The 15,045-nt window shown below is 48.9% G+C and overlaps 2 protein-coding genes across 4 annotated transcripts; both read right to left on the reverse strand.

The window, feature by feature from the left end:
• Positions 1-615: 615 nt before the first annotated feature.
• Positions 616-2,338, reverse strand: LOC111673916 (cytoplasmic dynein 2 light intermediate chain 1). The gene is made up of 6 exons (XM_023432091.1): positions 2,021-2,338; positions 1,830-1,931; positions 1,390-1,719; positions 1,151-1,308; positions 835-1,081; positions 616-764 (listed from the first exon to the last, which is right to left on the reverse strand). Exons 1-6 carry the CDS (start codon positions 2,117-2,119, stop codon positions 693-695), a joined length of 1,008 nt encoding a protein of 335 aa, XP_023287859.1. The 5' UTR covers positions 2,120-2,338; the 3' UTR covers positions 616-692.
• A 148-nt stretch (positions 2,339-2,486) lies between these two features.
• LOC105695458 (vacuolar protein sorting-associated protein 54) lies at positions 2,487-9,280 on the reverse strand. 3 transcript variants are annotated; one of them, XR_002762158.1, is made up of 13 exons: positions 9,041-9,138; positions 8,403-8,781; positions 8,228-8,330; positions 7,979-8,142; positions 7,685-7,884; positions 7,383-7,568; positions 7,195-7,321; positions 6,846-7,100; positions 6,057-6,766; positions 5,732-5,949; positions 5,450-5,666; positions 5,037-5,354; positions 2,487-4,907 (listed from the first exon to the last, which is right to left on the reverse strand). XR_002762158.1 is itself a non-coding variant. In XM_023432086.1 (12 exons), exons 1-12 carry the CDS (start codon positions 9,136-9,138, stop codon positions 5,093-5,095), a joined length of 2,919 nt encoding a protein of 972 aa, XP_023287854.1. In that variant the 5' UTR covers positions 9,139-9,280; the 3' UTR covers positions 2,487-5,092. The 3 variants fall into 3 exon arrangements, 1 of the variants encoding a protein (XP_023287854.1); XR_002762159.1 differs by having other exon boundaries at positions 2,487-4,950; XM_023432086.1 differs by having other exon boundaries at positions 2,487-5,354; positions 9,041-9,280.
• Between the last annotated feature and the right edge of the window lie 5,765 nt (positions 9,281-15,045).

The raw sequence follows: 15,045 nt of genomic DNA on the forward strand, positions 1-15,045 counted from the left end.
GCTCGAGTCGTACGAATTTGCCAACGCGGAAAGGCAGGGGAGGGGCGGAAGAGCGGAAGAAGGTAACGGTACGGCCGTGCCTGGACGGTGCAATTCGAGACGCCCGCCGCGCTCTCCGATAGTTCGAAGTCTTCGGAAGGCCGAATTCCGATTGATTCCGGTGCCTCTTTTTTCGAGACCGGCCAAAGACCGACTCTCGGCCGGACGATCCACCAGGAGCGGGATCTTGCCGTAACCGAGCAGGGCAAGATGGCACGATATTTCGCTCGCGCGCTACCTAACCGATGACCGTCCCGACCCCTTCTTCCCTTGTCCCATCGGTTTGCCCGCGCGGTACGACGTTATTCTTCGACTCCGGAGTAGGCGGCGATTCTTAGCGGCCGGCATAATCGTAGTCGCCGAACCGAGGTGTAATAGAAGCTTGTCGAACCTTGGCGATAACGTTTTCGCTGGGCCAGAATGTCGACTCGCTCGGAATCTGCGATCGTTTGCAAGTCGACAACGACTGACGTCATTATTGTCGGGTAGCAGCCACGAACCAATGGAACGAAACCAAGTATTCTTTGGACTTAAAATTATACGAACGATCGGGTGGTGGAGAAAGAAAGCTCGAAGGAAAAACGATGCATTTATATCGTCTCGAGGAATTGGATCGACCGAGGGAAGTGTTTCCTCTACGGTGGTGCTCCTCTCTAGAGTGGACCCGGGATAGCGATCTTTGAAACTCGGCCTTCCAACATGTCCCGAAGTAAAACACTGATTTCCTGATTGAGAAAAAGAAGGAAATTGGTAAGCGGTTGCTGACCGCTGCGAGATCGGGACTCGGGTGAATACCTCTTCTCTCTGACTTTTGAGTCTGTCGACGGTCGGTTCCTGAAAATTGGGGTCGTTTGATGGGTCCTCCGGCTTTACCCCATAGCTGCCCTTTGAATCCTGAGGGATGTGAGCCACGTACGTTTGCTTCATCGAATCCAGAATCGCCGAGCCCGTTCCGCCGGTTAACGTCGGGTCGATGGACGAGAAACTATCTGTTCCCGGCGGTACCGCCAAAGGCTTGTCGTAATCCGTGCACCCTGCTTTTCTGCAACGAAACGACACTTTACGATTCTACCTTACGGTTGCTGCATCCAGGTGCCACTACTTTACGTACGGTCGCTGAGATCCAAATCCGTAATGAGATAAGAGATCCTTTGTCTTTCTGATTAAAACGGTGTCCTTGGAGGAGTGATACCGAAGACCAGCACCTAACGAATGTGCTACCCCTCGGAGAGTCCGTCCTACCAGCCGTTTCTTATCCTCGTCGTAATCCTAAGTCGATTTGTCCTTTTATTTACTTTGCGATCTTCTCCTGTATAAGTAAACCGCGTTACCGCCGATCTTTGGAATTACCTTAAAGACGTCGTACCTTCCGCCCAGAATACAGGTTCGGATCGGCAAAGGGTCAAGAGTTTTGTCGAATTCCAGTCCCCTTTCGCCGCCACGCATCCTTTCTCTTAGGCTGTCGATCGTCGAGGCATCGTAGCTCATCTTCACGGCACTACGGATCACCATAAGACATTCCTCTAAGGTAGACCAAAGGATTTCCGGTTTTCCGAGGTCCAGCATCACCAACAGAGTCACGTGATGCGGCGAATGCACGAGAGCGGATCCTGTCATGGCAGCTGCGACCAAGGACGACGACAAGTGGCCGATCTCCCACACGTGAACCACGTCTTTTATCTAGAAGAAATCGATTTTCTCACGCCGGAAGTCAAGTGGCCCGATTCAACGATCCACGAGATTTTTTTCAGGTTACAGGACGTTTCCGGTATCGGTTTACCCCATCTTACCAAGCTTCGTCCGGTTTTTCGTCCGAAGGAGTAATCCATCGCGATCGTCGGCTTCGAAGGCTCGTCTTTTTCCAGGAATCGACAGATCATCGTGGACTTCCCCTGGAACATCGTCGGCGTGAATACGTCTCATGCGGCTCGGTCATCATTGAAAAATGCTTGTTTCATTGCGTATACGCGACCGCACTTACAACCCCTCTGCTGCCGAGAACGATAATCGATCGCCCGTGGGTATCCGTAGGATCTGCTTTACGTTTATTCTCTTCCTCCAAGAGTTGACGCAAGGCCATCTCTCTGGCACTTTGATTTCTATATCAATGTATCGATTAATTATGCATAAACATCTTCTATGAACGCGCACTTTCACTTTGTTCCGTCACCGACGAATTTTCTCACGGGATCCTTCATTTCGGCATGTTTCAACTTATTCCGATTGTTTGTAACATCTATGTAGATACAAGACATTTAATCGGCGGCGGTGACGTCAACGTATGTCGGGACAAAAAGAAAGTCACTGGCTATAGAAATAATTAAGTATATGAATACCGTTCCATCCTAAAAATACTTACGGACTGAAAGCGTCCATTTTTTTTTTAATCGAAACGGCACCTTGGGTGATACGCAATGAAATGCCGAGTAACGAGCGTTTCTTTGAAGAGGGTTACAAGTTTGTTTGCAGGTGGTTTCTAGAGTAACGCATGCCGCGATCGGAGCATGCGCAGGTTTCGATCTTCACGGAGGGTCAGCGCGGGCGGACGGTCGTACTCATTGCGTAAGGTATGCATGTATGTATACATATGTATAAAGTTGATAATTTGTCAAATACAATGTCGAGCAAAATGTTTCATACTTTCTTATTGGATGCCGTAACGAAAGAACACGTTTTGTAATGTACTATCGTATAATGTGTAATTTTTAGTATGACTTCTTACAATGGGACTACGTTATTGCAAGATACATAATATATTACACCTAAACGTTTCATATTACTCTATAAATTAACGAGTCGTATGCAGAATTACCGAAGAATGAGACAGCCGTCTTGATCCTAAAATCTGCTTTAATAAATATTAAGAAAAATTAGCCCAGAAGCAATCGCGTTACGACTCAACATCTTCGCAAGCATTTATCAAAGTAATCCACAAGGCGGGCAATTTTGGGCACACTTTCTTTGTATGTACAAAGTTACAAATCAAGCGCTATAGAATTTTCCGACACGATAGGAACAACCACTTCCTAAACAAATGCCTCGACATTGGGTTTTTAAATGTTATGTACAGAGATGGGACTAGACAAGGGAAAAGGCTCGGAATGCGCAAGTGCAACTATCCGTAGTAGCCACTCAACTAATTGAAAACGGGACGCAACCTGCGCGTTCTCTGTACGTGCAACGTCAATTGGATCCTCCTTAAGATAGCAAATTCCTTTCACGCTTTAGTCTCTTGTGATCAACTATCCTACTAAATCGGGTTTATTAATTGTTTACTAAGCGCGTTCATATTCAACATAAAAGCTGATTAATTAACATGATGAAACTTAAAGGACTTGATACTTTCTACTTTCGTTCATTTCCGGAAAAGATCTACCCCTATCGATGTTTGATCCACCCTACAATTTGCATTCCTGAATTTCGATAACAATAAGTATCGTTAAACAGGGGCATTAGCATTTCATATATAATAATTATTTACAACCGCTTCTATTCAATTAACATATACGATGTTTAATGTGCACACATGTGCGTATCTGCAACCAAGATACATATACTTCGCGTTTCATTTAGTATGTATAAATGCTCGACCTTTCCTCGGCATAATTTAGCATCAATACTCACATCGTTACCTCTTAAGGCGTCAAATTAAAAAGTAACTACCAATTCTTGTCCCGGATGAATTACAGGGTCAATAGTGGTCGGTGCCAGGTGGCAGTGGTTTTATTTGCTTATTTTTATTCTGTTGTTTGATTCAATTAAAATTATATGCACGTCGCGTTCAGTAAGCCCCTCCAGCGTGGAAATTCGTTTGTCTTCTCGACAACTACGTATGAAATCTAACTCAACTATCTAATTCACCTATTATCTCGGACTGTACAGTTTTCCATAGCTCGGTGCGAATGAGAAATACGGAAAACCGCATTAAGCCCAATTCATAGCCCTCCCTTGAATTTGTATAAAATTCATTCTTGGTGTAGTAAATCACATTACGTTAAACTCGTTCAAATCTAAAGGGTTATTCTTTAGCTAGCTAATGGCTAGTAAATGACTAGCACCATTCGGTTTGCACCACTCTGCGTTGGCTATCGTTCAAACGAGAGCATTCATCAATTACAACCGCTTTTTAACAGGGAGGACTAGAAATATTTGCTTTAGGCCACTCGGCGATAAGTGATTTTTCCTGTAGGAAATAACTCTGAACCTGCTACCTACCTGAATGGTCGTCTTTGGTCCCACGATACTAACATGTAAATGCATGCATCGCTGGATAAAATTTTCATAATTTCCGATGACCGCACCGAAGAAGTGTATATCGTGAGATGTAAAGCTCAAAAAGAGGGATGTACATGTCCGATCTGTCAATCGCAGATCCGTAGATAATGGACAAGCTCTCTTTCTTCTTCGAGCTATTTAACGACCGTATGCATGCATATACTTGTATATTAGTATCATGTTCTGCTCTTAAATTGCTTGTACGCTTCTCGATGCGGATGTGATAATTTTATATCAGTCTGTAATAAGATGTCGAGCGAGCGTAGATATGATAAGTCATAACATATTACTAAGAAATAATAAAAAATTGTAGTGCCTAGATGAGGGAGCAAAACATTCTTAATTCCGAGAGGACTTTAGTCCTGGTATGCCGCTTACATTTTCTGCATGAACGGTTACCAAATACTGCAGTTTAAAAACCCTTTACCATTACGGACTACTTCTCGCGCGTATGTCTTACTCGTTTTTTTCGACGCACTAACTGGCCGAAGGTTGATCGACCTATCCATCGGTCCACCGAGCTGTTTTCCGGAAGTTCCCTTTCAAGACCAGTTTCCTCCGAGACCAATGTCTTTGCAGTTTGTGAGCTGGTACTGATGAAACCAAAGAGTATGCCAGACTATTGGTAAGGTTGCACTTGTATAATAAACAAGACAGCAACGACAAATAAATCCAGTATAAATTTGAATGGCGTAAATTATAAAATGTCATTTAAGAAATACCTCGTTCTGTAGTGCTTCATGGCTTCCAGAATGCAGTACACGACTCGCTCTGCATGTTATCTGGTCCATATATCATTCATCCAATCATCCTTTAATTCCTCTGTCGGTAGAATCTTCAAACTTCTCAGGGCTTCCAGGTAAAATGTCAGTTCGGTCGCAACCATACAGTATTGAGGTCCTCCATCGTTAACGATATTCAGCTTCATCAACTGTTCCCTCAATTTTTCCTTAAACGAAGCATTTACGGTACGATACAATGACTGCACTTGCGATGGAGGTAGGATCCCTGAAACTGCCTCGTGAAGCTTCGAGAGATGCCTGCAAGAGGAAAAACAATGGAGGAACGATTTGTAATAATGAGACAATTTGGAGATAATAAATATATTTGACAAAGACAGTTGATCAGTGATTACCTCGAAATCGTGCGGAAATACTGCGACGGCACAGGAGGTCTAGCATTCCATTCGGAAAGTTGTCCGCTCAGAAGATTGCCGACAACGGTCAAGATCTTATCCTCTATTTCCTTGATATGGGCACGAATGTCTCTTTCCACGTTATCTAAAAGAGCGACTCCGCCACTTGGACCACAGACACCAATAACACCGCGGCCAGCACTTTTATTGGAGAGCTCTATTTCAAGATAGAATATGAGTGTCGGACACTAAATTACACAATCTACGACGACATCGGTTTACCTTGAAAATGCGCCCTAACATAGGGCATAAGCCAAAGAACCAACTTCAAACTACGCGATGTCAGTACCAGAATTGTACTAGTGATCCTCTTTAATCCCGCTGCTTGCATAGCGCCCGCGCCAAGAACAAGTTGACAACACCGGGAATTATAATGACGCAAAAGTTCTGCCAATTGTCGTCCTAAGGCACCTGACAGAGCCGTTAACTCACTTCCCGCTCTGAAACATGAAATTTCATTAACAGGTTCCAAATTTCTACCGACTACGCTTTCTGTAAATGCGAGGTAAAGAAACAGTTCCGATATCCCAAAATTTGAAAAATGTACCTGCAATATTCGTGGATCATCTGAGTGAGTATCAAGACACTTCCTACTACGGCATACTGTTCTTCGCCTACCGATACAAAGTTAACCGGTACCTTGTTTCTCTGCGAGCCTTCGCATTTATCTAGACTAACGGGAAAAGCTTGATTTTCGTGCACATACGTTATTAAGGACTGAAACTCGTACGGTACATCGGCTTGTTTCCACCTTTCGGCCTCGAGAAGAAGACTCAGTTTTGTCTTACGTTCCGAATGAAAACGTTGCACGAATTTGCTAGCTTGTGCCTTGAATGCTGACCGCAACGCCGTGCACTGCTTTCCGCAAAGCTTTTCACAAGTCTCGGTAAACCCTTCGACCATAGAGGCTAACTGACAGACTTGAGCAGTAGTAGCCCTGTCACCCAACCAAGAAGTCTTATCGTTCCAGGTTGAACTGTCCTTATCGGTACTTTTGATGGGCATAGTCTCGTTCACGGCTTTTTCCTTTTCCGTTGGAAGAAGTTTCTCCTTTTCATTGGTACCCGCCGATAGAAGGTATCCTAGACGCTCGTGACAATAATCACAGACCGATGTAACCATATCACCAAGTTTATTAGAAATCCGAAAATGCTCTTCAGAAGACAGTAAACAGTCCGTCAACGATGTATCGAGTGCACCATAGGGACTACGACCGGCAGACAAATCGGCAGTATCTCGCATAACATCGTGAACAGCCTGAGAAACGTGCATTTAATTGCAGACGGCTATTGTAAAAAATACCCTGCTTTATTTTAACGTGCAGGTAAAATCTTACCTTGACTCGATGTAAAAGAGAAGTAAGGGACTGAATCGTTTTGTGCAAAAGAGTCAGCCTCTCGGCAAGGGAAAGGCCTCCGACCTCCAACGCAGCAGCCTGCTGATCACTGCAACAATCACTTGCCGCCAAAGCTTCTATAGTTCGTTCCTTGGTCACCGCTCTCACTGTGGTAATAGCCTCTTCTTTGTAGGCATCCACAAATTGGAAATGCTTTTGGCGAAGCAGACCGGAAATTATTGAAACCAACTTGTCCTGTTCAATTGAGACGCAAGATTACCTTCGTTAGTATACACATATGAAGTCTACAAGATATAATTTGATCTTTGAATAATTGACTTAAACTTACGCCATCTAAAACAAGGCTTTCTCCTCCCAAAGGTCTATTAAGATCGGCTGTAGCGTATCGCTCGAATTCGGTCGACAACATCTTGTCAACGAGTCGTTCCATTTCCCTCAATTGTGAACTTAAATGTCTGCATGAAATAACAATAAACGTAATAATTTAGGAATATTTGATTATTGCAATCAACTTACCTGAAACTGTGAATGCCATTTAACTCTTGATAAAGTATCTCTTGAGTAGTCGAGATCAGATCAAGAGCAGCTACATAATCTGGAGTAGATAGCAACAATTGTATCATAGGCTGACTCTGGTGAACCGTAGCCATTAATTTAAGTTTCTCTTGAACCAATGTTCGATTGCATCTCGCTCGTTCCAGTCTGTGGAACAAAATATAATTTATTCAGAATGAGTACGTATAATGGACCAAAGGCGCCATGTTCTACTGCTCTATTTTGTAATACATCGGTATAATCGTTATTCTTGATCTTGGTACCTTAAAACTTCTAACGAATCGGTGACGAGATTTTTGTCAATCTGATGTATATTTTCCCTTAACGCTTTTAACACCGTTATTGTTTGAGTAAGCTGCTCCATGAGTGCGTCATGCGATGTCATAGCATGAAAAAACGCTTGAGATTTCGAAGCAACTTGTTCCGCAATCCTGACTTCAACAATATCCAGATAGTGGCTTAACTGTTGCAGAGAATATACCGGTTTTACAACTCTGTTAATGGTTTAAACTTTGCTGCCCTAAAACCTTGCCAGTAAAGACTAATAATGCTCTTACCGTCTCCTGCATGAGTTTAACATGAACAACGACATTGCCATCTTTGTCCAGCAACCCTTCTTTCGTGAATGGAAATACCGCTTCGAAATTATCTCGGCGTGAAAGATCCAAATTTTGGCTTAGAAATATTTTTGGTATACTGGAAAGATCAAACTGAGAGCGTTCTATTGAAAAGAGATATGCCGTTAGTGTATTCATTCAACAGGACTTAACACCATATAGCGGCTTAATTATGGGGAAACTTCTTACCCAAAAGCTTCACTTTTTTAAGATTTGGAAAGTTCTGTAGGAATTCGTTTGGAGACACTGGTCGGGTGGAAGTTGAACTCATCCGGGCATGCTTGCGATATCTCTGGAAGACAAATACACAACTTTTCAATAAGAGTGTATATTAACGTTGCCATCGATCCAACGGTATACACACCCGAGCAATCTTTTTCATATAAGATTCAAAATGCTGAGCCGTAATTTCTGGAAGGTATGGACTCTTAGGAATATCCGTTTTTTCGACAAACGAATCACCCCATGTTTTTGTAAAGAAATTGCTTTGTTTTCCTTTCGTAGGATCATTAAGTACCGCTGGCAGATTCTGCGCTGCAGAATATATTGTCCATGACGAAGGTAGCTCAGAAATCTGTCCGTTACTCTTTCTTTGCTGCTGCATCACTGCGTGCTTGCTTGCATGGGCTACATAATCCTTATCGGAGACACCTTCCACCGGGAGACTAGAGCATACGTCATTGTAGCCGTAGCGACACACGAACGATCCTCCTTCTCGGGAGCAATGTTGTTCCCTCAGGTGCCTGCGACAATAGAAAACCTGTTAGTACACCAGAGAACCAGAGATAATCTTAATGACCTTTCAAGGAAAATAGTATAGACCCATCAGCTTTCCACAAGGCCAAAGGGGCTCGAGAGAAGTCTTAAAGGACATATAGCTTAGAAACCGAAGTTTGTAGAAATACGTATTTCTGAGGTGAAGAAGAGAAATAAAGAAACACGGAGAAACATCGTGGAGAAACCAAAAAGAAAGAGAACAAATGAACAAATGGAGAGACTCACCTGACGAAATCTTGTATGTGCTTGAAAGTGAGGTTAGCGCAGTACTCGCACAGGAGGACCGTCGCAACCGATTCAGAAACCTTGACAATCTTCGCCATCTTCCATCCGACGCCTTATATCACCATAGTTGCACCGGCATAATTCCCTTCCTTGCTTTTTTGGCTGTCCTTCATCAAAACCACTCGTTCCAAATTGCACCGAATTGCACCTTAATGCGCGAACACACGTTTCACGGGGAGTCTGCTTTATCGGCCGATAGTATTGAAATTCCTTCCAATTATTGCGTCGCAATTAGCAAAGAGCGCCACAAGATGGCACATTTTTCACTTTACAGGGAACCATAGAGCATAAGCTCTTTGCTTATCGCAATCAGAGACAGAGATGAGTTGGGAGATTGCCATAATGGTAAGCCACCACCGTCAACTGCCGCATGGTATTATTATTGCGAATACGTGAGCCGCCGACGGCAACTGGTAGATGGCACAGCCATCGCGAGTGCGCGAGCCCCTACCAGAAATTCGTTGCGACGCCCTTGGGGGCAAAGATCGGTGAAAGCTAACGTACAAAACCAGAGGGCAGCACACGATGCGATCGCGCGACCCTGTCCATGAGCTGCCATGAGCAATCTCCCAACTCATCTCTGGATGAGTTGGAGCCCCCACCAGATATGAGTTGCATCCCCACTGCATGGTAACAGGTGGCAAGTGCATTAGCCGTGCGCATCCTCCATCGGGGGGCAGCACAGGACGCGTTTGTGCGACCCTGCCCCGTGAGCAATCTCCCAACTCATCCATATCCGACAATGCCCGATGACGGCTTCCTCCTCAACGGAATGACTCGAATCAGAGGTGGCGCTAGGTCCTCCGTCCCGGGGTCATAACCGTCGAAATCGTCGAAACGACGCATTGGGTACCGTATACATACATACACACGAACGGCAGGAGCGGCGCTCGCGTCGCAGAAAGTTCCAAAGCTGTGCCCCCCTGAGCAGTGGCTACTCTCGTTTGCTCGTCGATGAAGGCTTTGTAAAAGTCACAAACAAAATCTTTTGTCCGATGTCAAGTGTTTTACCAACGCCAGTCGTCAATACGCTGCCAGTGATAAGTAACCTAAAAAGATATCAAACGTTTCCCGTACGTCACATTTCCAAATTTAAAGTCTGGAGAGTAAAACTCGGTTCTTTGGAGAAACGGGTGTCGGAGTAAAGTAATCGAGTTTCGACGGTTGGCGCGTGATTCAGCAATTTCGCATCAGACTTTGTCAAATGAAAGGCATGGAGGGTGGTTCCGAAAAGCCAACGATTAAACGTTCGGCCGGTTTGCCGCCGGCGTGTTGCCATTGCAAACCGCCTCCATTCGTTTGCCCATCGGACGGTTGTCCGTCGCCGCAACCGCCGATTCCACCAGCGACGCGCCGATGCCCGCCATGCTTACCCCTGGTGCGAGTCTACGATACTTAATTAACCTGCGTCCTATCCGATCAGTAGGCCAAGTGCACGTATTCGTGAACTCGGTTCGAGAAATTCCCGAAAATTGACCGCGTACAAAGAAACGATCGGTCCATGTAACGACAGTTGGATCAATTTGGTCAGATTTGTAGAGAACGGCCGGTCTCCCCACCTCCACCACCGACGATTTGCATAGCTCGAGCGCGCCCTCAACCCCCGAGGCCGTCCTGCGTGAGATACTGTCTCCGGTACTCTCCCGAAGGAGCTACTTATTATCCGTGCTGCTCTGCCGGGACGCCGTCGTGTCCGTAGCGCTGGCCCGCCGATCGGTCGACCGCATCGATAAGGACCACTTCCGGCCGTAAGATTCAATTACGTTACGACCCAAGTAACGAGAATTTCGGTCATCGGTCCGCTCGTTTAGGAGGAAAGGCGACGCGGAGCCTCGACTCCGCCAGGGACTTTCGGACGATCGACGAATCCGTCATAGGGAAATTTACGTTCAATAAATAACTCTTGTCATAAAGGAAATTGTCCCTTCCTGGAGGCGGGGTAGGATGCTTTGCGAGATCGTAAAATATTTTAATATCCGCAGGGTAGCACGTCTCCTTTCGAAGCGAGAACATTTTATATCTCCGGCGCGTTCGAGGAACGGCCATTCGGGCTTTCGCGCTCATCGAGCTTTCATCTCTTGGCATTACGTTACGAATGGCGTCGCTTTTCCATTCGATTCGAGGTCGCACTTTCGTCTCCTCCGACGGTCAACGCTCGAGAGGAAATTCGACGCGATCGGTCGGGGGAGCATCGTTCCGTAATCGCAAAGCGAAAGTGCTTTATCAGAAATTGACGCGCTCGGCCGGGACCGCGGCCGATTCCGCGGGGGGGAGAGGTGCACTGGAAAAGTGACCGCCCATGGGGCGAAGTTCGGCCAGGTGGCTCGATTTGACCCACTTCCCCGGTAGGTGCAATAAGCGTGCGCCTTTCCGCTGCCCCCGCGGCCGCCCCTTTGCGTCAAAGAACGCCAGAGGGTTGCACGCGTTCGCGCGAGACGAGTATTTCGAAATTAGCGAGCTCCGCTCGGCCCGACTGAAAAGCATCGAAGTTGGTCGACGGCCATCCCTTTATCTCCGGGCCGCTAGGTCTCATTCATTACAGTTATTAAATCTCCTAGGTGAGCCGCCCCTCCCAGGCGTCGGGCGAGGGTGCATCCTTTGCCGGGAAAACGCGCGCCTCGCGGGGTGCTTTGACAATTATTCCGGAGCAAAACGCCAACATCGGGCCCGCGACCGGTATTGCCCGCAACTCCCCTGGGAACGGTGACCGGCGCGGGGTGCGAACCGCTCGACTCGCAAATTCCCAAAGCAAGAAACGGCCACCTCTCGCGTTCGCCGCTCCGACTCCGGTATTCGCCGGAGCCGCCGTATGGGTTATGTCGGAACTCCATCCAAGAAGAGGATTAAGCGGGGCGGAGGCGTCGGCTCCGGGCGGAATTCCCATTGGCACGCGGTGGCGAGAGATCGATGGGGTTACCGAATTTCGATTAGCAACGGCGGTATCCTCGCGAGGGAAATTAGGTTAACCGTCGTTGGGAACCACCGGTGAACGAGGGCGGTCGAGGACGCACCGACACTCACGCCGGACCGGGGGAAGGACCCGCTCCCTCCGGAATCCGTCTCGAGACCCGAGGGCTCGTTGGACGTTCGGGGATGTTTCCTCCGGTGCGGCCTCGTCGGATGACTTCCTCGCGGTCTACATTAGTAACGAGGTACGTCGGCGAGTTCTAAGCATTTACGGCGGCGGTCCCCGGGGCTCTGGGTGGGACGAGTTTTCAATTTGCGTCCCGTCTCCCCCGGGAGCCACGGCCAACCGACGGAGGCGGATTCTTCCCGTTTGGCGTAATAATTGGGTTTGCCGCCTCGGTCTTTCTTTCCCTCCCTGGATGCACGTTCGCGTTAACGAGCTCGTCCAACGCCTAATTCCCGTCGAGGGCCCCTCCCGGTTCAACGGCTCCCTACCTTCCTCTCCCGACGCAACGTCGTTTCCGAATTTGTTAAGACGCGGCCTCGACGTCTCGTAACGACGTCCTCGTCGGCATACCTTTTGAGCGCGATCTCTGGATCGCTCGGACGACGAAACTCCCAGCGCGGTCCGGATGCCGCGCGCTCTCGGGAACAAAGCTCCTTTCTGATTTATGATTTATTTCGACCAGCTGATCTCGGCGTTCAATTATCTCGAGGAAGCTATCTCGGGGGCGCGTCGAAACGTTTTCTTGGAAGGACGCCTTAAGGCAGCCGTCGAGTTTGGCCCTCCTCGACGCTGCGCCTGGATATTGCTCGAGATTAGGAGACGACGGGAGGCGGACGGAGGCTGGGGAAAAGGAAGATGCCGATTAACTTTCGATCGGGCCGGAACGCGCGCGGCCGTCCCCGGGATCTAAAAGCGTCGGGCCAGGGGGACCTCCGCCCGATAATTCCAAGATCGTTTTGTAAGAGCGTGTCGCAATCATCGGGTCGCGTTTCGGGGCAGCTGTTTAAATCACGCGGACGTACGGTTTCCAGAAATACGTACCGAATCTCGAGTAACGTTCGCCGTAATTAAATCCTGGCAGACCTCCCCGCGCGCGATCCAGATCTTCTGGCTTGTTTGCTCGTCGGGTTTGATACGCTAGAAACCCGAGAAACGTGGTTCGGACTTCCCTCCGGGGTTCCGTGACATTTTCGGCGCGATCGCGCTCCGAAAAGAAAAGGAGACGGAACGAATCGCTCCCGAACGGGGATGGGTTCGTCCAGGGAATTCGTCGACTCGATTCCAGGTCTATCTCAACGATCGCGTCCGACCGATCGACGACCGATCGGAAGACAAAACGGTCGCGCAAAAGGGGAAAAGAGTCTGCCCTTCTCGGATGGTCGGCGGGTGCCTCGCCGGGGGCGGCGGAGGGGTGCAAGGGGGCTTTCCGCGTCCTCGCAGACGAGATTTCGCGATGCCGTGAAAGGGCGCACCGTTTGAATTTTCATTGTGGAGGCCTTTTCTTTATTCATTTTGCCGAGAGCGGAGCCGGCCGGAGGTCTTACGGGGGCTCCGCGCTTTATTTTAAATTATTACCGCAACGGGGATGAAAACGGTCCCCGTTAAAGGATCCCAACTTAACGATATTTTGCGCGTCCATTTTTCCCGGCCTTCCGTTCCGGCGGACGAGAGGCGGGAAGCGCGTAAATCCTCTCGATTTTCGCCGGCGCGTTTTCGCGATACGGCCGAGTTACGACGAGCTGCTCGCCACCCGAGACTAAATAACGCGCCTCGTTGTCTTCTAATCATTTCGGCCCGGACGTAAATCTCGAACGCCCGGCCGGGTGCATCGAGAATTTAAGAAGTTCCGGGATAATTGCGCGCTAAATTCTCCGGCTCGCGGAGAGGAGCGGAGCCACTGCGGGGGAAACCGGGCCGAGGTCCGAAGGGACTCGATCGGGATCCGAGAGCGGTGATTTCCGGCGACGATCCGCGACGTTTCGCCTTCCGTCGAGCATCGAGAGGAAGGCGAGCGAAGACGGCTCGCGCGAGTTAGAGGGGCCGAGAGGAGGCAGCGGGCAATAACTTTCCGTAATATTCCCGACGGAAACCACGCGAACCCGTAAAATGGAATTTAATCAACTATGCGTGAAGATATATTACCTGCAATCTCAATTACGCAGAAAATGCAAATTTAATATATCGAGGGGGGCGCGGGGGAAGTCGCCCCGACGTGCCGAATAGGAGGCACTCGAACTCTCGGAATAGCGGGCATTCCGCACGGTCCGCTCGGCCGACCACCCTCTTCTTTTCCCGCTCGCCCCCTCTTCGGACGGACCTCGAGAGCCGACGTCGCCGACGTTATCCGCCGCTTTAATTAGGCCCGACGTAGACGCGGTAAACGGACGGATCCATCCTTACGGCTCACGGTTGATTAAATCGCGAGCTCTGCCCGAGTCGCCGAGGGAAGATCCTTTCAAGGGAGCCGTCTCGTTAAGGTGACGCGGCATCGTAATGCCCTCTCCGATAACGCTGACGCCGCGCGAGAGCCTGTCCGCGGAGGTATCGTCCCTCCCCCGGACGGGGACTGGCGCGCGATTTGCCGAATCCTCCGAAGGGAATAACGAGGTGCGCGCCGATTAATTCGGCCGGCACTTCTCGGGGCGAGACCGTTAATGGGTCCGGCCGCGTCCGGCCGCGATCCGCGAGCGGCGCCCACGGACGGGGGAAACCCCCGGTATCGGCCGGAGAGAGACCGCCGCTGATTAGAGACAAAGGAGCGGAAATAAATCGCGGCCGACAATGGCCCCGACGCCACTTGGGACGGGCAAACCACCCCGCGGCTTTACGTACTTTTTCCACGGACGGAGTGGCTTTTTTAGGGGGTTATAACCGACTTGGTTTATGGCCCTCCACCGCCCACGAGGCCCGGCGGGAAACGTTCGCGAGCCGATACCCGCGGACGCGGAAAGCGCTCTCCATCGAGCTCGCGCCGTTCCTTTTCGGGATCCAGCGGGAACGAACTCGGCGCGATATCGACCCGATGGCGGAC

The sequence above is a fragment of the Orussus abietinus genome, unplaced genomic scaffold (genome assembly GCF_000612105.2).
Source record: "Orussus abietinus isolate OABI.00-Male unplaced genomic scaffold, Oabi_2.0 scaffold142, whole genome shotgun sequence".
NCBI lineage: Eukaryota > Metazoa > Arthropoda > Insecta > Hymenoptera > Orussidae > Orussus > Orussus abietinus.

Excerpts from the sequence above, each read along its gene's own strand:
- LOC111673916 (XM_023432091.1), bottom strand. The coding sequence starts at position 2,119 with ATGGCCTTGCGTCAACTCTTGGAGGAAGAGAATAAACGTAAAGCAGAT. Across the intron at positions 1,932-2,020 it reads TTCTCGGCAGCAGAGGGGTT|GGGAAGTCCACGATGATCTG; the intron begins GTAAGTGCGGTC and ends ACGATGTTCCAG. Across the intron at positions 1,720-1,829 it reads GAAAAACCGGACGAAGCTTG|ATAAAAGACGTGGTTCACGT; the intron begins GTAAGATGGGGT and ends GATTTCTTCTAG.
- LOC105695458 (XM_023432086.1), bottom strand. The coding sequence starts at position 9,138 with ATGGCGAAGATTGTCAAGGTTTCTGAATCGGTTGCGACGGTCCTCCTG. Across the intron at positions 7,569-7,684 it reads GATTCGTTAGAAGTTTTAAG|ACTGGAACGAGCGAGATGCA; the intron begins GTACCAAGATCA and ends TTTGTTCCACAG. Across the intron at positions 5,667-5,731 it reads TGTTAGGGCGCATTTTCAAG|AGCTCTCCAATAAAAGTGCT; the intron begins GTAAACCGATGT and ends ATCTTGAAATAG.